We start from the raw sequence: 21,426 nt of genomic DNA, 5'->3' as shown, positions 1-21,426 counted from the left end.
CTGAATACACCAATATAATTACTCTGCAGCATTGAGCAACCTCACCTAATTCTCAAAATAACTCTACCTAACTGAAAACACCTAAACTAACTAAAGTCAAGCACTGCCTGCATGGTGAAGGTATGTTTTGTGTCTGCAGTTATTGCAAGCTTTCTGCTTTATGTGTTGGTGTCGCTGTACTGCAGGTTCTTGCACATTGCTCTTTAATATTAAATACATTCCTTGATCAGCTGTTGAAGCTCTATCTGTGAAACAATTCAGCTATTAATACAGTCCAAGAAAAGCACCCAAGTAACACACTCAATTGTTTGCTGTTAACTTCCCTGTTTTTAAAGCTGTACTTTTTTAGTATGAAAAAAAACCTTCACTTAGCCTACACTTAATCTATTATCTCTGCTACAGGTCTAATTCTCAACATACCATTATTTTCCTGTTTGTGTCTCACCATTTTGAGCCCCTCTCCTCTGCAGAGGGCCTCATAGGCCTCTCTCTCTGGCAGATGGTCTTTAGGTCTGCTGTAGGTTCCCAGCTGGATGGGCTCCTCTGAGACAGGCTCATAATTCTGGTTCATCTCGTTGAGCTGCTTGAACAGCAGCCGCTCAAAATAACGGAGGTTTCCTCCTGCCCTCTGGTGGCTGGAGTCTGTTGGTACAATAAATGTTTGGTTTTCAGCAGCTCCAATCTCAACTGAGAAGCATAAAGGAATTTGAACTGTGAATCTTCATGACTCAACTCTTGAACTTCTGTAAGCTTTAACAACAAATATACTTTATACAATTGTATGATTTAATGTGGACATCACGTTTCAGCTTCAATGAACTCCGTCTACATTCGTAGATAGTAACTAAGTACCGTTACTCATGTACTGTACTATGGTACAATTTCCATTTTAAGATACTTTTTACACCACTGCCCTTCATCAACAGCTATAGTTACTAGTTACTAATGAGGACTATTGAAAACATACGCTCGGTTTATAAAATATGATGTATTAATGTGGATTAAGCTACCCGACCACATATGAAGCAGTAAAATCATCACCACAGAGACCAACTACAACATCAAAATACAGCTTATATGTTAAATGCATCAATAATAATGATCCAACAATACATAACACCATGCTGGCAGGGGCCATTCTCCACGATGACACTTTTAGTGTTGGTGCTTAAAGTACATTTTATTGCTGCTACTTCAATACTTTTATTTGAGTTACATTTTTAATGCCGGACTTTGGCTTGTACTGGAGTATTCTATGGAGCAGTATTGCTGTGTTTACTTCAGTAAATGATTTGAACATGTCTTACAGCACAGTAAATCCTTTGTGTCCTTCGGTTAATGTTTGATGTACTGAAGCAGTAACACAGGTATAGTATGGAGAGTACACCCCCTTGTGGAGTTTTGCGAAAATACACAAAATCTGTGTGCCTCCTGGTCATTTTTATGAGCAAAGCTGACCAAAATTACAGGAACATAAACAATAAACAAAGTGTGTCCTAAGTTTTGACTTACATAAGCTTCTTTTTGCAGGGAGTAAATATGCTGGAGGTGTTTGTGGAGGTAATTTGAACCAGGGAGAGCACCGCTCAGACTTTTCCAACAGTGCTGCACTATACTGATTTAGTTAAACAAATTCAGTCCTGGCAGATGACCAGTATGACGACAGTTTCCTACCAATGCAGATCTGCCAAAGAAAACTATCTACGACTTTGATTTAAATAGCACTTGACGTAACAGCGATGAGGGTGATTAGAAAGTAATATAATGTGCTTTTCTGCCTTTTCTTCCTTTTTTTCCCCCATTACACTGTCGAACTCTAGCAAGCCCACCTGCTTGCTGTACTGTCCCATTAAAGTGTTAGTACACGAGCATGATGTGGATTTTTGTCGACCTTTGACTCTGTATGCTCTTTGTTTCTATTGTTTTGTCACTGTTGACTTTTGTTGCTCCTTTAAACAAATGGAAGTGCTGTATTTGTCTGCGACTTTTAACGTTTACATGTTAAAACAGAGTGAATGTGATTGCTTGCTTTGCCCTTTGCTTTTCCTTTTCCTGATTTTCCAGTTACAATTCAGCTGCTTAATCTAGACCACACCTTTCTTCTTAGCTTTTCTATATTCTTTACCATTTCCAATGTCTTTTCTGGGCGTGTACGAGCTGTTTAAAGTGAATTTTCACTATCTTTGCTACATCTACCTCAATTCATTTTACTTGACATGTAAACAAGCATACCACAGCTCTAAAATGATGGCCTGCAGCTGTCAGCAGAGTCCTTGATGCAGAGACTAAAATAACACTTTCAAACCACGGGCCCTTACTGTGGATGGACTACACCCTGCTGCTCTGGCAAGGCCACTGCCGTGTGAGAGGAGGGTGTACCGTAGTGATTAGTGCAACAGCAAGACAGCAACCCATCAATTACCCCACAGTGGAGCATTGTGGCTGTATGGGTCAGCTAAGTGGTCTCTGTATGTGTTATGGGAGGCAATGGAAAAATGCTCCAGAAATACATGTCAAAAGTGCCATTTAAGATTTCTAAAAACTGAGACCATGAACCCATTCACCCATCCTTTAGGGCTGCAAGAAAGGAAGATAATGAGGTTGACTCAGGCTTAGATCAATGACTGGGATAGCATATGTAATGTGAATTAGTCTGCACATGTTGCACCTTACCAATGGCCACTAGTCGGCGTGTCAGCTCAATGGCTCGAGGTAGATCTCCCATTTGGTACACAGAGTAGCTGAGGTAATCCAAAATGTCCACTTTTGAAACCACAGCTTCTTCCCCGGCGTCCAGCTGCTTCAAGGCCTGCTGCATCCACAGCACAGCGTGGTAATAGTCCGCATCATTATAAGCCGTCTTTCCCATGTCGAAGCAGTCGTCCACTGTCAGCAGGGCATTGGAGTGCACACCTGGGTACAGGATTCACTCAGTTTAAACAATGGCCATGTTGTGCTGTGTTTACTTACCAAGAATCATGTTCATCACATTTTATACGAATAAAATTCCCTGCATGAAATCACAAAAGTTTGACCAACTTATGAAGCAGAGAGAGGCTAATGGTGGTACTTTGGTGTCCCACCTGTTAAGCTTTTAAGCTTTATTCACAACTGAACACCATCCAAAATGTGAAAACGGAAAACTCTTGTGCACATCTTTCGTCACACTTTGGACATTTATCCATTGTGTACGGCTGTGAAGTTATTTGTTGTTGGGCAGATTCAGACATGTAGAGTCTATCAGCCAAGGTTGCTGGATCCAAGATCAGCATGAACTGGCACAGATACACGTACAAAAACAGGCTTGTGCCGCATAATACATGGATACCTGCGGAAGTACACACAAGAACACACCTTTTCATGTTTGTGCTGTATCCAAAGCATCTAGATGACACTGAAATGGGATTGCAGTTCAAACCTAGCAGCCATGCTTCAAGTGCGTCTCAAGTGACCATTCATGGCTTTAAAGGTGATATGTGTGTAACACAGAGCCATGGAGCAGACAGCACGGCGCACTGCGAAGTCTAGATCTGTGAAGTCCTTTGAAGATGAAGGGCCGTATTAACAAATACAGCTGAATTTGAGGCTGATGAATTCAATATGTTGAAATAATGGAACTATAATTGAGTCGTTAGTGTCCTAACCACATGCACATTTATCCTAAATCCACTAATGACCTAGAACCAAAGTAATAAAACTTAAAATAACCTTACACTTCCAACCTCACATGAAACTAACTGTAATTTTTAGTGAAAAGTCAAACCCGCACACTTGAAGTAGTGAGGACTGGTCAACATGACCTAATTTAGTGTAGTATAGTACGAACACACACAGTCACACTATTTAAAAGTCTTTATGGGTGGGTTCAGTCTTCCTTCCTTTTTTCTGCACTAGTCTGCCCCTCTTAATATATTCACATTCTCTAAAATGATCAGTGCACACTCCTTGGTTACCTGGCAGCTTTCCTCTGGAGAAAGCCTCAGAATCCAGTTGGTACGTGTCCTGAAGACGCATCAGTGCTTTGGCTGCACCCGTCTCATCCTCCTCATCTGGAAAGTACTGTCTGTGTGCAGACATGTTGGAAATGAACCCTGGAGAGGAAGTAAGAAAACACTGTAAGGAATGAATGAAAAAGGTGCCCAATCATGCAATAACTGAGCATTCAAATCGCTTGATTTTTCACAAATTTTAGCCACTTTTAAGGCCATGTTTAAATACAGTGCATGCACATAAGGAAGTCTTAAAAGGTGTGATTATAAAAAACATGACAGGAGAACCTGCATTAAACTCCCCTGATTCTATTCCCACATTTTATTCCCTTAACTTTGAACAGGACATCTTTTAATGAGTCAGTCCCCCTCTTATAGCAAAGTGAAGATAAATGATATTGATACTAATTTATCAAATGCAAATAAATTAATCAAAAAACTGCACCCCTTGCTTGTAATAGGATTAAGTCTTTGTAGATCTCCTCTTTATTTTCCTCCCCTCTGTCTCAGTATGTTTGCAGTGAAACTACATATCATGTATAAATGGCCGAGGTCTGAATTCCATCTTTCTCTCAGGGTCAATTTTTCTTTTAACTTGCTTTATTGACTTGATGTGAATACATCAGTGTTGCCAAAGAGGAAAAGGAAGACATTGCCTGTTACCTGTTAACGTAAAGAAAACTGCAAACTATCTCCTCATGTTTCTAAGCTTTCTCTCACTCTCTGAATCTGAATGGCCACGTATACAGATTCACTCGTTTGACACATGATTGATGCGATGCTCATTTTATTTGCCTCACACAGATATGGACCTACAGCCAAGCCAAACACACGCACGCACGCACGCATGCACGCACGCACGCACGCGCACACACACACACACACAAGGAGAACATTGCCAAATGTGCAGAGATGAGGAACAGCTGTAGCTACAGTAAAACATGACAGCTTCTGTTGTCTCTGTCCATTTGGGGATACGGTTGGAGTATTTAAGCAGAAATTTCCACTCCACGGTTGAACCTATAATCTCTCTGCTTACATCCGTTATGGATTTTATATTTGCCGCTTGCCCAAGTGTCTCCCTTGTATTGTACAGGCCAGGACAATGCGCTGCATGATCATCAATGTCCTCTGCTCTCATGTTTCAATGAGGGTGGGATCATTAGCCCCTCCACACACAAACAAGCACATGAGCAAGGATGTAAATTTGAGAACAGAAAAAGAATTAAAAAAATGAGGTGAATGCTGTCCTTCAGATGCATTATATGACATGAAGAGATATCTACATGTTGGATGAATGCATGTCAGTGGAAAGGCAAGAATGAAGGCTAACAGATGCAGCTGTGGTTAAGGCAAAGATGCAAAACCAACTGGTCTGGAGGGAAGTAATCCAAGTTTTTGGGTTTTGGTCTATGTTGTATGTTTTTCGTCTGAGCTGTTGCACACACATAGTCTGAGCTTGTTATCACAGCAAATACTCTGTCCAACAGAACCATAGCTGCATGTGGCCAAATAACACAAACTCACAGATACAGCAGGAGTCATTTTTAGGCAAACAAAGCATACATAAATAATCACACCACCCTAGTCCAGCTCCTCTCCTCCTCCTTTTCCTTCTTTTCTTACCATCAGAGGGGTTCTGAAGCACCAGGCTCTCCAGTTCAGACCACTCGGTGTTGAGTCTCTTCATCAGTTTGTAGGCGTTCACTGGGTGGCCCAGGTAGTTCTCTGGGTCAGAGGTGGACACTCTGGTCAGATCATCAAGTTTATTGGCCCAGCTAAGAGACACACAGACAAAGTGTTGTTATAACTTACAAACGACATTGTACTCTTTCTCCATATTACTTACTTACTCATATTCCAGTGATGTTAAAATAGATGTTCTGCTCTTTTTAACTTAGGCAGAAAAGTCAAGTGCAAATGTGCAGACAAAAAAAGTTGTGTTGGGGTAATAGAAGGTAGGAACAACGAGCAGGACTTTACGGTGGCCGGGAGGTGCAAACCAAAATTACAAAGTGCAAAACACTTTTACAAAGCTTGAAACAAATTTACATTTTGAAAACATTTTTACAAATCATAAAACAAAATTACATTGTCAAAACACATTTACAAGCACTGAAACAAAATTACATTTCAATAAACAAATTATCAAGATGAAAAACACCTTTACAAACTCTGAGACAAATTTACAAGTGGCGAAACACTTTTACAAGTTCCAAAATCTAACGGAAAGGGAATGTACCAACTCCGTGGATGACCTGGAAGGGATAACCGGAGCAGCCAATCCGAACTGTTGTATTTGTGTTTGGAGGTCATAGTGTTGGTTGCCGAAGAAGAAGGAGAGGAGGAGGACCTCATCGTGACCCAAGATGGACAGCGGTCCGGTGGTGTTTTGCCCATTTTGTGGACAACGTCTGAACGGTATAACGCGGTTCTGTTCTATTGCGATGATTTTGATGCCTTAATCCACACGAAGAGATATCACATGACACACTCTCAAACCCGTCAACATCATCATGGTTTAGAATGGAAGAAACACTTTCTTCTGAATCCTGCTAAAGTATGTAAGTACTATATGAAGTATACTTAAGTTAAATTAAAAGTAAAAATGACTCATTTGTTTTCATAAAGAAAAAATAAGTTCTGAGTTCTGAATTCTGAATTCCGAATGCAAAGTCAACAAAACTTTAAAACATTACCTCGTCCTTTACATTCCTCCTGTCAGGTGGATTTTCACTGGCACTGTTTTTTTTAACAACGACAAGAACTCCCATGATTCCACGCTACATCACAACATCATCAAAGTGCGTCTTTTGTTATCACTGCTTGGACTGAGAGACCTCCAATTGCAGAAATTATATGCTACACATTTAAATCAAACCATCTGAGCAGTTTAGAGGGGAAACGTCTGTACAGCAGAACTGCTAATGCCTCGTAGACATCTAAAACATGACGAGGAGCCGAGCAGGTACTCATCAATGACCTCAAAATCGTGCTCAAGCACAGTACTCAGTCTACAGTGTGTAAATGTACCTTTTGACAGCAGCAAGCTTGGACTCCTCTGCTTTTATGTACTCCCTCAGAGACTGGACCAACTCTTTTTCTGTGTAGATCAGGTCTGTCATCTGGCCTGCAGAGAGAGACAGATACCGTTAATGAGTAAGAGGTGTCATAAAATCAGCATCACCTCTCTCACTGAGAAGACGTGCCGCTTTTTAATTTCCTTTGTTACTGCTTACAAATTCAGGTTATGTGCATGTTTAGTATTTCCCCCAAAAATCTTCCCATTTCTAATTTAAAACTAGAGATGAGAGATGTGAGTAATAACAACTTTTACATGTTTTACCTCTGCTGTTCTTTGCTTTAAAAGCCTATAAAATGTATTTCTGGTAACACTGTTTGCCGCAGACTCACACTGAAGTAAAAATAAGTCCTCAGCCACAAACTGTGGGGCTTTGATTGTAGCCCTCGAGGGGCTGAGCATGCGTCGTAAACAATCCCATGGAAACCGTCAGCCATGGTTAATTCACAGGGGTTGCCAGGGAAGACGAGTAATGAAACACTTTCATTGTTTTTGCGTGTAACCAGCAGAGTCATACGAAGTAAATCAACATGATTTAAGTGACTGTTTATCTGGTGAAATGCAACCTGCTCAGTGATGTGATGCATACTGTACATCAAATGCAGTTTCAACAGATTTAAGGAATTACTAGACCACCATTATTTCTTTTAAAGGCTATTCCGGGAGCCTCAAAATAAAGTCAAGACTTTCTGGCCTCTTCGCCACTTCCTCCATGGAAAACCTCGAACGGAAAGACGTGCATTCTTGAGCTTGAAAGTCTCTTTGGCACTCTGCTGATTCTCATATTCAAAGATTGTGACAAGCTTCAGTTTCCCAATTAGTCAATATACAATAGCTTAGTTAAACAGACCTGTGGACTTTTTGACCTCTAATTTTTTTCAAGAGTCATAGCCATGCTGATAGTTAGGAGAATAATGCAAAAACAATATAACTGTGGCATACAAAAATGTCCATACAGAGGTAAACAGTGTCAGTCTACACTATTAGACTACATGACAACACACACAAGAAACTGAAATCAAAATGGGACAATATGTATCCAAGCCGTCCATGCAGGACAATCTGCTATGAGTTTATTGTAGCTTTCAATGCAACATTCAGGGTTTTACAGCATTTTGACTTCAATATACATAATAACGAAGTATTGGCTTCAATGTTACTTTTGATGTGTAGAGAAAGAATGTACCAAAACAGACTTGGTGCCAAACTGAGCCCATAAAATCTCACAATGGATCAAATGAAAGCTGGAAGCTTTGTAAATTTATTCTAAATCTATCAAAATACCAAGAAGACTAGAAAAATAGCTTTTTGAACCTACTTATAGATGTGAAGATTTCTGCCCTGGTTGTTTGACAGCAGCAGCAGCACCACAGCAGGGCCCAGAGGACGTAAGACAGGAACTTCCTCATTCTGTCTCTTTAACCTGCAAGGACAAACATAATCACAACAGATTTACACAATATAAGCTAATTTTCATGTAGCAAAACACTTCTGTTTGCAAAACAGTCTGTTATTCTTCTTTTTTAGTCCAGCTGTTCCCCTATCTAATATTGCATCCATCGATAATCCTCACTGTGCTGTGCTTTCATAATCGCTGCTAAAAACTGACAAAAAGCACTGTGAACAAAAACTGTCCTTATTCTTAAATCACAAACTTGCAATTTGCATTACCCTGAGTCGACAGTTTATGCATGACGCTGTGTTTCCGTGCTGAAATGAGGGTCCAACAATATTCAAAGTTTCCAGTGTGTTTCCTATAAATGAGTCACTAATCCCTGCTGGGAGGCATGCTGTCATAATGGCCTCTGTGCCCAGTTCTCACTAAGAAAGACTAAGAAAGGACAATGTGGAAAAAGAAGAGCCTTTTGTTTTTGTGTGCGTTCTTTGCAATAAAACATTCTGTATCTGCAAAGTATATGGAGTGTATCTGTAATATTCACGCAGCAGATGCGATCATAAGAACAAAATGTATAATGAAATCTCAAGTACATGGTGCAAACATCTGGTGAGCGTAATGTCAGTAGAAATCCCATTTCCCTTTTCTTTGTTCTTCTCTAGAATTCAACATGGCCACCAGATGCCTATTGAAAAATGGCTAAATAAAGCTCAGGCAGAATTAAAAACCAGAGCTTGCACTGCAAAAAACTCACAAGTAACTCTCCTTCAAAACTGAAGCTCAAATCAGGTACAGCAGGACATATCCTTCACATGATTAGGGATTTAAAGATCTATTTGGCTAGAGATGCAAAGGTCAATTCATTTATTAGTTGATTAACTTACCTGATTTTGATAATCAAGTGACTGTTTAAGCCTGCAATAACTGACATTTTGGCCACTAGGGGGCACCATAAACAAGATGTGAAACAATATTGACACAGCAAACAGTCGCTTATTTAGACATCCAGCTGTTACAGCTCCTGATTTGGATGTTGCACTTGGCCATATTGTGATTTCCATATTATTTCGATTTATTGTTCAGCCCTACAAGCCAGTGAAGCTGCAGGCCGGATAGCTACACAAGGAGCTGAAATGAGGAATAAAGTTCAACAAAGTTGGACACAGCTGCAAATTTGGGTGATAATCCTCTATTTTCTACAGTAGACTAAATGATTAAGAAGATTAAATGCGTGTATGCATTACAATCAATAATGTAAAATAATCTTTAGCTGCAGGCCTACAATTGGCACAATGAGGAAAAAATATCAAGCAAATACACACTAAATATTAAGCGAAGATTGTTGTTTCAGGTCAAACGGCGTCGCAAAGCCTATTGTTTCTAGGTTTGTTATGATTTTCTTGTCAGAAGTTGCCACATTTCCTTCACTAATATTTGTCCTATCAAACAAACTGTAGTGTTAACTGGGGCAAAGTAACATGAGCTGGGTGCACTTTCAGCTGCTGTAGAGCCAACAACAGAAATGAGGTTGAAAAAGCAGGACTAAACAATGGCATATGGCATGGGAGAGACTCTGCTCCCAGTCCAGCACTGAGATCAGCTTTGTGAGGTTTGTTGAGGTGAAAAGCGACACTGCTCCACTTTCTCCTCTTGGATTTCATCCAAGTCTGCTCCAATACATCACTTCTCAATGATGACTATTTACTGGTGGCTGTGTAAAGCATGCAGACGCACCCACACACACATACTTCTGTCTGCGCCGCTGTCTAATCAAAGGCTTTGAGAGACAGACCCAGTGAAGCACAAAAGGACCACCTTAATCGTTAGTGTAGTAATAACTTTGTGAGGAATCTGCTCCAGGTGAAAAGAAATAATTTCACTTATGTGACACCTGCTGACAAAATACAAATCGACTTTGTGCTGTTGCCAAAATAAGTCACGACAGAGTCAATGCATTAAGCAGAAACGGAGAGACACAAAGACACCAGCATCATGTCTGAGAAGCCATTAACACCTATGACATATCTACAGGGGAAAAAAGTGTTGAGTGGACCCTTCATCAAGTCCTTTGTAAAACAAACAAGGCAACAGAAGGTATAATCTGGCCTATTTGTAACAAATGGGTCCTTTAATGAGGCAAACATCAAGACAACCGCGCCATATGGTACTAACTAAACAGGAGTTGTTCTTGGTGAGGGGCTGTGAAATGGCTTTAGCACGTCAGGGTGAGCTCTAATTTTCGAATTTTCAGCATGCCCTGCAAGACTGAAGCAAACTCCAGATAAAGTGATAGGAGAGTCCTGAGCTTTAACTGTGTTTTTAATGATAAACCTTAAAAAGGAAGAGAAAACCTGAAGTTTATAGTTTTCTTGAACCAAGTTGAAGCACTTACAATTATAGTCATTTTGCTGGAATGCACCAAAGCATTGCCTGGACTGTCAGTGGACAGGTCAGTGCCTGCAATTCAACACCAAAATTCACAAAGCGGCACATATTTGGTGTTACCTTTTAGCTTGGAAGTAAAGGCATGTGATCAATTTTCTCAGCTCTGAACAGTCATTCTGTCTCTTCCACAGCGTATGAGAGCTGCAGAGCTGTTCTAACTTGTCTCCAAACATGCCTACATACTCCACAGATGTGGAAACGCAGAGTTACATTTGGAATAAAATCAAGCGTCCTCTGAGCTACTCAATGGATTTCAGCTTCTTTTGTGTCACATAGAAAATGATGCCTGTCAAAATCCTCACAAATCACACTGAATTTAAGAAAATACAGCTAAAGATCTGAACCAGCTCCATGCAATGCACACTGAATCATTTTCAGCCACCTAGCATGATTATTGAAAGGACTAAACACATATTGGTTATGCATGCATGATAATTGTGGTCAGTTGGCTTGGGTGCACATGGACCAAAGCAGACCAAGGCCAGAGCTTTGCCTGAATTATCTGTGTCGCAAAAACAGATTTCATTTTAGTGTGAAAAACAGTGAAATCAATCAGTCTAAAAGCAGAACTTCTACCTCTGGCTGACAGTGACTTTGAAGTCTCGGGGAAATGTGTTCTTAATAGTATTTAATGTTATATCTAGGAGGGCTTTTGGTTTACTTAATGAGTGCCAGCTCAGATAACTATTATCAGAGTCCTAAAGTAAAAATAAAAGGATTAAATGTTTCTCCTTGTAATTTAGAGCCTGTGTTATTACGCAGCCCAAACACAGTCCTGCCCGTTGTTGCAGGTTGTAACACCCATATCACATTCCTGGAAAGAGGCCTGTTACCATTACTACACCACATTCCTGACAGTCCAGACCCCTGCCCAGCAGCTCTGGCAAATGCAGGGAAGAGGACCGGGGACGGGACAGGATATGATATGAGAAGGTCATGAGAGGACAGGAGCAGAGAGCTGTATTTTTAAACACACAGGGCAACATGTCTTCCTGTGTGGCAGACCTGCGCTTTGTGCATTAAATAAAGAACCAGAGCAAAGAACAAGAACCGGTCTTCACTTACTTCGAAATACAATAGAGGTCAGCAAAACGTTAAATAATGTGACCTTGTTGGACACACCTGTGGGACATTCACCAACTTATTATGTAAATCTGGGTCAAGATTTAATTCTGTACCAGCAGAAATACTCAGTGCACCTGCTGAAGTCGACAAGGCTTTTGAAGCATGAGCAGCTTGCAGGTTTCCCATCTGCAGAGAACACTTTCTTCAACATCAACGTGCGTCATCTGATGTGTTTTCACATTGCTCGTTGTTCGCAGCATCGCCAGAAGGAACCAGATTTAACAAGATAAATCCTTTGTGTGAGATATGGGGATGTGAGACATTTCTGAGCCTGGCAGCTACAAGACGAGTCGGTCAGCTACATGCAAAGTGTATGCCACAAAACAGAGCCACAACAATTAGACGATCAGTCGGTTGAAAGAAAATTAATTGTCAATTCTTTCTATAATAGATGGTTGTTTCGGTCGTTTTTCAAGTAAATATGTTAAACATTTTCCACTTCCAGCTTCTCAAATATAAGGATTTTCTGCTTTTCTTTGTAATTTTTGAAAGCAAATGAAAAGTCTTTGGGTTTTGGACTGTTGGTTGGATGAAAGAAGCAATATGAAGACATCACTTTCAGCTCTGGGAAACTGTGATGAACACTTTTGAGGACATTTTATAGACTAAATTAACCAGGAAAATCGATAATGAAACATCATTTGATGCAGTAAAATAATTCTGGAGTGGTTTGCATGGTTTTTTGTTTGCATTTTTAAGTGACAGCAACAGCTTTTCTTGTTCCTTTCTTGATTTACAGGTGAGCACTGGAGTTGTGTTCACAATTTGCCTGGAGTGAACGATGACAGCAAACCTCAGGAACTCATCTGCAGCCAGCTATCGGCTTCAAGTGCTTCCAGACTTTTGCGTTTTTACATGGAGGTGTGGCTCTATGTGAGATAAGAAACCAGCGTAACACAGTCTCTGGCAAAGCAGTCAGGATCCAAGGTCTGCAGTGGGGCAGGGGTTCCTACGGAGCAAACTTTCACTCAGACAGGAACATTTTCAACATCTGTCTTGTTCTGTTCTGCTGGACCTCACTTGACAACAAACCGGCAGAGAATAACCTGGCCGATACGAGCAACAGCTGTGTTGGGTCACACAAGTGCCAGTTGGAGGAAGTTATTAAAACATACCTCTTTTCCAGTTTTCAGGGAAGAACGTATGTCAAGATAAAAGGATGAAGTTTATTTTTAAAGACTAGTTGACGATCGTTCTCATCCTTTGTTCCCCAGTCATGTTTAAAAAAGAAGAATTTCCAAACAAGAGCAAAGTATACTGGAGCCGATGTGAGCAGGAGAGATGACTGGAGCAGCAGTTCAATCCTGTTGCAAAGGACCTACACCCAATATTTTAAAAAAGCTTCAATAATTGTAGGAAGTGGGATAGTTAAACAAAGATTAAGATTAAGAAGATAAAGATGAGGCTGAGGTAAATGAAAAAGGAGAAGACTGACATAAGCTTGAACTGCAGCCTGGCTATTGAGGCAGCTACAGGCCTCAGTGCAGCAGACTCAAACAGCTAACATGTTGCCAAAAATTTATGTTTCCTAGAGCAAAATATGGAACTATTAACTCACAGAGCTTGACTGTCCAGATGACCTCTACGCCTCTTTGCAAAAGTTGTGAAACTCAAGCCTGGAAACACTCTGCTTGCTGGCTTTTCTTACTTATCATGGCAGTTCCCTTTTTTCTACATTGCATTTGGAAATCAAGACCAAATTCCAAAATTGTGATAAAACTAGTCCAGAGTAAGAAAACACCTATTTATGTTAGGAGTTGCAGGCCAGAGAAAACTGAATTCCTCATAGGATAGACAAGATGCTTGCCAACTTTTTGCACACTGTGAAGAGTGTAAGAGCTGCGCTGACAGAAACAGCGCGTGGTTGATGCTAAACAGGTATTTTTCAGACTGATGTTAATCAGTAAGCAGGACTGGCTCAAACCTCCCATACACAGGCATACTCAACATTAACACACAAAATCAGGCTGACACACGTGTGCAAAACGATACATACATGTTACATAACACGCCACATACAGCTCAGTGTGTGCATGTGCACACAGTATCCACAGGCTGTGAACATGCTCAGACAGTCGCTGCCTGTCAGACTCGGGGGGGATTTAACTCTCCACTAGCAAAGGAAACAATGTCAGATTCAAACTTGAAACTTGTCAAAGTCCCTCTTCAATTAGACCATACTCATCTTAGATTAAAATAAATCTCTTACAGATAATGTGACGTGCCACATCTGTGGCTCTGCTCACGAGGATGATGAAATTTTGATTCATCATTTGATAAGACAACAGATGTCCTGAAGGGTTGGTCTCTGTTTAGCATCAGCAGTGACCACCAGATTCACTCTGAACACTCTGAACTAAGTGCAGAAAAATCTGCGTTGACTTTCACTTCCACTCATCCTCACTTGAGCGGTCAAGAGGTTTTCCAGTTTTGAGGAAATTTCACAACTTTATGCAGCCAGCCTAACAGAAATACTACTGACACTGGCATTTTCCTCCCTGCCCTCAGACAATGGAAGTGAGCATTTCCGACATAGTTTAGCCAATCCTGTAAACTACATAGACTCTTGCTCTTGTTCCCTTTCAGTTTGAATGCACTTACTGTAATGTGCTTTAGACAAAAAGTCTCCACCAAACACATGTAATGGGTAGGTACTATAGGGAACTATTAGGGAGGACAGGGGTAAAGGTTTAAAGGGCTTTTCAAGTCTTCATCCAAGATTTTTGCTGGACATATGTGGTTGACATTAAAGGAAATTTGTTTCAGATGCAATGAGGGTTGAAAAGAACATCTGCAGCCTTACTGCAACTAAAAATAGGCTGGGTTTATTCTACCTTGAGGGACACCCATTTCTAAATATTCTCTTCAGCCTCTGAACTTGGCCAAACATCCAAACGTGGCAGCTAAACTACTGCCAGATATCTCTGTAACAAACAGGTTCATCTCTGCCTGGAAGAAGAGCTCATTCATAGTGCAGCGTCACTGTTTACAGAGAGACTCATTTTAAACCATGTATTAACATATGGAGACAGGCAGGCTCAACGCTGCATGCATAGGTTTACATAAGCAAGCACACATGTTTTTTTTGATGAACCATCCACTTCCAAAAGCCTTTTCTGGTATGTAAACACACTGACAGTGTTTTAATAGATATATATTACCCACATTTAGATCTATGATGAGGACACACACCCGCACTTGGACACTGGCTGCAGCTTACATAAAGAAAAGGAGATAGGCGTAGAAAAGGTTCGATCAGACAGTGACTCATACAATCTAATTCAGCAGTTCTATGTTTCGGCGTTTGTCCAGTAAGACATCAACATCTCCAGTGTGCATGTCACCTGCCTTATTGCCCAATTACTGCTGACAGATCGGGGGAATGCCTCCATTAGTTTCCAATGGCTGCCACATCCTCTTATTGCCATTGTAAATCACTGCAGTGCATCAGTCACCTGGCATGCATTTAACCATTTATGCTGAGATTGTCTGCACATTTGTGCCATTTGTCAAAGGGTGGAAGAGACTAACGTCTTCTCTTCTAGAGCTTCTTATCGACTGAATAACCTTTTGAACCCGATGAGCTGCTGGTTGTTGAGCTACTTTGAATTCAATCAAATTAAAGGGTTGGTTCTAAAGTGGAGATGATTGGTCAATTGTTCTATTAGTTGATGGACAGACAATGAATCTTTAACTGCTTTAATAACTGATTCATCATTTTAGTTGATTTGGAAGCAAAAATGCCAAATATGACCTGGTTACAGCTTCTCTCTTGGAAGGATTTCCTGTTTTTCTTTGTCTTATGTGACAATAAACTACATATCTTGGGGCTTTAGGCAACTTGTCACATACAGTAAGACATATGAAGTATAGCCTGACTGATATTGGATTTTCGAGGCAGAGACCAATGTCGATATTTGGGAGTTTAAAAAGTCTGACAATGATATATTGGCCAACAAATAATGCTGGGGCAGATCACATTGATTTATTGTATTGTGACTGTGATTCATCCTGACATTAGAAATTAAAAAATTACATTTCTGCCCTGCAATTTCTCGCTACTTAACAGCTGCCTTACAGGCCGACATGATATATCTGTCTTAAGCTAATATCAGGTGATATGAGCCTGGCCGATTTATCGGGATAGCTGTAATCTAAAGACATGAAGTTCAGTTTTAGGAAACTGTAATTCGGATTTTTTGTTAATGAGTCACTCTGTAGTGAAGCTGTGGTCTGAATGAGCTCTTCTTCTGGGCAGAGTTGAACCTGAGCACATCAATCAGGTGACAGCTTCCTGCTACTCCCACAGCCCAGCTGCCACATTCAGAGGCTGGGGAGAGCATCTAGAAAGGGCTGCCTGTCACAGTAAAACATACCTGGCCTCCTATCAGTTGAAATATGGCTGCAGAGATTTACTCAGCTGTCATTGCATCTGATGCAAACAGTCAGGAAAATAATCATCAGATTAATCCATAATGGAAATATTCGCTGGTTGCAGACCTCCTTGGTTCACCTCTTGTTGCATACAGTTATATTTTGCAAGTTTTGAGATCACTGAGATTTCACATTTTGTTTGTGGATCTCGCAGCAGAGATTCGTATAGAAAAATCATCATTTCTTTCCAAAAATAGTGTCTGTGTTTCTCTGTATAATCCACACACCTCATGGCTTTTAACTGGGACTATTTCTTCGGTGGAAAACCGGGTTTTCTTTGTGAAGTCATGCGTAAAACAGCTCTTCGATACGAACTGCACACTCCGCCTGACCTTTTGTTAACTGTATTTGTGCAATAGCAGCACTGAAGCTGCTGAGAAGGACTTGAGAGTTTGCGCTCTGCCGCGCTGATCCCGGGTCTGCTCATCACCTCCAGCTGGATACTGGCTCTCCCAGTGACGTCAGCTCGGTTGTTTCTAGAAATTCCCTAAACTTCAGCTCTGAAGGTCTCGCGACCCTCCTGCAGTCTGTACTATGGGCCGTTTACTGCGCAAAAACTCAAAAATCCGGGTCCCTATCCGCTTTACATGATGTCTGTAATAAACAATAACACGTAAATAACACTGTCTTAGATGCTCTGGCACAAACTTTCCAAAGTTTGAGCGCTTTCGCTGTGAAACATGGAAACTTTACCCGACCGCCGCGCACAGTCTTACATTACAATGCCACCAACATGTCTGAAATAAATATACACCTCACGGAAAAAAAAACAGCTGCTGTTACTTTCACTTCTTCGTACCACAAGGTCTCCAGTGTCTGGACACACGTTTCGCACCCCCCAAAAAACCTGTTGACCCCAGTTATTGACAACCATCACAGCATGTTCGCTAGGCACGCGAGCTCCTCGGTTCAGCCCGCTTCCAGAGATGAAAACAAGAGCTTTGTGGGAAATTAGCCTCAATATTCAGTGTTATCGTACCTTTAATATCCTGGGGTTTAAAGAGCACCGTCACACTTCGGTATGTGGACGCAGTTTCTCCCGGCACTCTGGGGTTGTGAGTAGGACAGAGGGGTTTTGGTCGTTGCCACGTACAGAGCCTCCTGGAGGGCTGACCTTAATACCCGAAGTAGATGCGCAGGGACATTCTTCGTCGACTTTTATTCTGCTGCTCTCAAGTGCGCCTCGTAAACTAAAGACTCAAATGTTTCCCTCTGAGGTGCTGAGAAGTTTAAGTTAAAAGTGACATGAAATGAAGAAAAATGTTAAGTACAACCTCATAATTATGCTTAATTACAGTATTTGAGTAAATGCACCTAGTTATTTCCATCATTGTTACCTGCCAAGGGTTGTAGTTCACTTCTGAGCGCGCTGATGTAAGAATTTGAGAGGTTGCAACAATTGACGATTTTGTTGATTTGAGTTGAAAGTGGACATATTTCACTCTACAACTCTATTCCAGGATGTCTAAGAGACCAAAAAGGCAGGGACTTAAATAAGAGACTACATCAAAAAAAGCACAAGATGTAACTTCTGTAGAGATGTAGAGATGCTTGTGTGACAAAACAAGATTAATGGGGTTGTGGCAAATCATAAATAAACTGATATTTATGTGTAGGGGAATGTAAATGTGTGTAAAACCTTAGCAACAAAAGACTTTGCTGTAGACCTGCGTTTTAGCCCCAGTCTCTAAAAACCATCTCAACATGACCTTCTTGCAGACAATAATGTCTTGCCACTACAGGCTGATCTTTTAGGATACTTACTGTAATGTGATCCATGCACTTCGTCACGTTTACAGTTTGCATCTGGGTTTCTGCACTGGATGGACTGAACGCCATACGGAGGGGAACATGTGGACATCATTTACAATCATGTGCTGTTCTTAAAGTTTCTGGATTTCCGTTCCTGAGCTCTCTCTGTTGGTTCTATAATGCAGAACCAACAAGTGCAAGTGGGAGCAATGGGAGAAATGTGGCTTTGGCACCTTTATTTTAAGACCATCGCACGTCTTAATTAAAGCCAGTAGGATATGAAGGGAAAAATGCCTTTGTACATGTGGCAGGCTGATGCACAAATGATGAAACACTCCTTGTGATTGCAGCGTATCTCTGCAGTGAATAACATGGTAAATCTTAGCTGATGATATGGAAGGAAAGAACAATCCCTCTTTATTCCCTTACACAGGGAAACACAGAGTAATGATTAAAATTATGGTCACAGATAAATAGGAAATTTAGAGGATATTACCTCAGCTATACTGTGAAGATAAAACCCTGTTAATCTGCCTCAGATTCTGTGTTTGCATTCATTTCCTCTCTTTGTGATACCAAGTCTTTACATGTGTGCACTTAAACTGACCCTGTTACAGCCCATGCCCCTCTTTTCCAATGGCTTGAATGTTCTTGCTCCGTCCTTTCCACACAATGACTCATCATTACTCACCAGGACAGGAGACAAATTGCATTTAACGAGAAGAGCAGACACTGCTAATATGTTCTCCAAATACGGATTCATTTAACCGCAGGGCTTGAAATAAACCTTGCAGCTAGTGTCGGACATATTTAACATTTGTCAGCTTGATTCTGTATGACTTGTCTTAATTTTATGAGACTTGCTTATGAACATGATTTTGAAGTGATGACATGTTTCAGATGTTTCAGCCTGTTATAGCAAATAAAGCATTGCTTATGTTTGGGACCCGGGCTGGAAAACATGGTAAAATACATGGATTTTCATATGCTGTATAACTGTGGACAGAACCTTTTATGCAGCACTACCCCTCCAAAATCCCAAATACAGTACTTTATGCTTTTTTGGAGGACTGTGCATGTCTGAGAAATGTTTAGTCGCTGTAACAGTGTCTTTGGTGCCCTTTAAGTCCATGCAGGCTGAACACTCGCATGTGCGTGACACAATAACAAACCAACTAACATGAAGGAAATGACTTTACGCTGCTGATGTTGTTGTCATGTCTTGAACAGACAGATGACAAACATACAAACGGTAAAATTTGCCTCATAAATGACAACAAACTTCTAAGACTGGAACAAATGCAAGTTCAAAGGGTGATTTATAACTGCTGAGGAGGAGCTGCACTGTTCAATAATGTCCACTAAGTGGCAGCAGTGTTCAGTGGATAAAAGACAAACACCTCCAAATTCTCAAGCACCCTCACTGGACGTTGTGTTCACCATTAAAGTGGTTATTTGTGCAGAGAGAGATTTTTTTTTGCAACTACAGCTTTCGTATGAAGAAGCTTCTCTTAACAGGGTGTAGGTTGACTGAGGTGTGTGAACAGTAGAGATCACCAAAACAAGCACTATTTATACACTAACGCTTAACAGCTTACAATGGTGGCTCCCAAACTGAAGACCAGAGTCCCCTGAAGGGGCGTGAAGATCAATCTGAATGATATTTATTTTGCAGCATAAATTGATCTGAATGGATGGATGATTTTACGTATTTGAGCAAGTAGGAATAATTCAAATAAAGCAATCTAAGCAGAAAGAATTACTAATTAGTGGAAGAGTTATGAGCAGGACACATATGCAAGAAGGAGTCACGAGACTAAAAGCTTTGGAAGCCCAGACTTCCTGTAAGACAGTGATCCAAAAACTGTTTACATGCTTTGGCCAGCAGGTGTCACTCTTTGCCCAGCACACCTTTCACACAGCAACAAAATCCAATGCCCCATAAATCATCACAGTCTCACTTTATCTGCTACATTTTCCAATAAAACACATAAGAAAGAGCAAACCGGTTTGTTTGTGTCATCTCTGCAGTTGCAGCCAGCTAACTTTCCCACAGATACCACAATAATGCAGAATGATGAATCCTATTATAAACCCTGCTTTGTTGACACAACAGGGCGTCTCTGTTCTTAGCTAAACACAAAGGCATTTTGCTTACTGTGCTGTCAAGGTTGAGGAATAACATGCCAACCATCAGGTAATTTTCACACCTGAGCAGAAGCTTTGTGCTAAAAAAAGGCTGGGAGACTGTGATTTAGTAATTACACGCAGGGAACTGAATGTCTGGCATGTCATACACGCTGACGGACAGAAACCAATCAGAGAGTAGTAAACAAATAGTAAAGCAAGGCTGAGGAATGCGCCATCCATCTTTGATGTACAACGTTTGACATGTGACATTATTGCATGACTGTGACGTCAGTGCACAAAGTATGTTTTCTGGCTCCGTCTGGAATCAACGGCATCATGTTTTGTGAGTGTTGCATGATGGCAAAATGACTACAGAAAACCGAGCATCTACTTCCACCCATTCATTTAGTGGAGGTTAAGGTTTTCCAGATGTTTCAAGTGCTTCCTGACGTTCAGCCTCATCCTGTGCTTGGCTCGGGCTGGTAATTCATGCATCGGAAAGGTCACAAGGTCAGAGATTCTCCCTTGTTTTGCAGCGGTGATTTACGGAGGACACACAGGAGAGACAGTGGAGTACACGTGTCCTCTCTCCGGTAAACTATCTGATCTCCTGCTTGTGCGCGAGACTCAGTGATTGAGAGTGAACACACACGGAGCAGGTTTGCGGTTTCAGCCACTTTAATCAAACCTCATCAGCAGAGCTTAGGGGGCTTGACAGCGACTCCAGCCTGTGTGCCATTATTTCCACCCTGGTGGGAGTTTAAACAACACAGTAAGACACAAGGAAAACAATTCAGTGTGAGTGCCTCTGGTTTAAAGCACAAAGGAGGGATCATGCAGTCTGCTGTGTGAGAGGAAGCATTCCCATCAGATAGACGCAGCTCAAACCTTTGTTCCAACCTTAGATCTCCTTAAACTGTAAGTTCAATCAAACATTAATTTTGTGAAGCGCACATGGCTTGTTTATGTGGTCTGTGTGTGTGTACGTGGACTAATGAGTCAGGGCCGGCTGCAGTCCCTGAGGATTGGGTTACATGAGCCGTCTGTCAGCACAGACAAAATGAGCCCCCTCG

General features: G+C 41.1%; 1 protein-coding gene across 3 annotated transcripts in view; it reads right to left on the bottom strand.

Moving 5' to 3' along the window:
- Nucleotides 1–17,604, bottom strand: part of LOC139345216 (prolyl 4-hydroxylase subunit alpha-2-like) — a 30,736-nt gene extending 13,132 nt beyond the window's left edge. For 2 of the 3 annotated variants that reach the window (XM_070983768.1, XM_070983770.1), the window contains exons 1-6: nucleotides 8,390–8,490; nucleotides 7,023–7,119; nucleotides 5,616–5,767; nucleotides 3,954–4,091; nucleotides 2,674–2,913; nucleotides 446–642 (exon numbers count right to left, since the gene is read on the bottom strand). In XM_070983768.1, the coding sequence (XP_070839869.1) occupies nucleotides 446–642; nucleotides 2,674–2,913; nucleotides 3,954–4,091; nucleotides 5,616–5,767; nucleotides 7,023–7,119; nucleotides 8,390–8,480 (915 nt within the window). In that variant the 5' untranslated portion in view covers nucleotides 8,481–8,490. Of the gene's footprint in view, nucleotides 1–445; nucleotides 643–2,673; nucleotides 2,914–3,953; nucleotides 4,092–5,615; nucleotides 5,768–7,022; nucleotides 7,120–8,389; nucleotides 8,495–17,450 lie in introns of those variants that run through there. The other variant, XM_070983769.1, reaches the window with a different exon arrangement.
- Nucleotides 17,605–21,426: the final 3,822 nt, after the last annotated feature.

The sequence above is a fragment of the Chaetodon trifascialis genome, chromosome 16 (genome assembly GCF_039877785.1).
Source record: "Chaetodon trifascialis isolate fChaTrf1 chromosome 16, fChaTrf1.hap1, whole genome shotgun sequence".
NCBI lineage: Eukaryota > Metazoa > Chordata > Actinopteri > Chaetodontiformes > Chaetodontidae > Chaetodon > Chaetodon trifascialis.
This window is presented reverse-complemented; position numbering and strand designations above follow the sequence as displayed.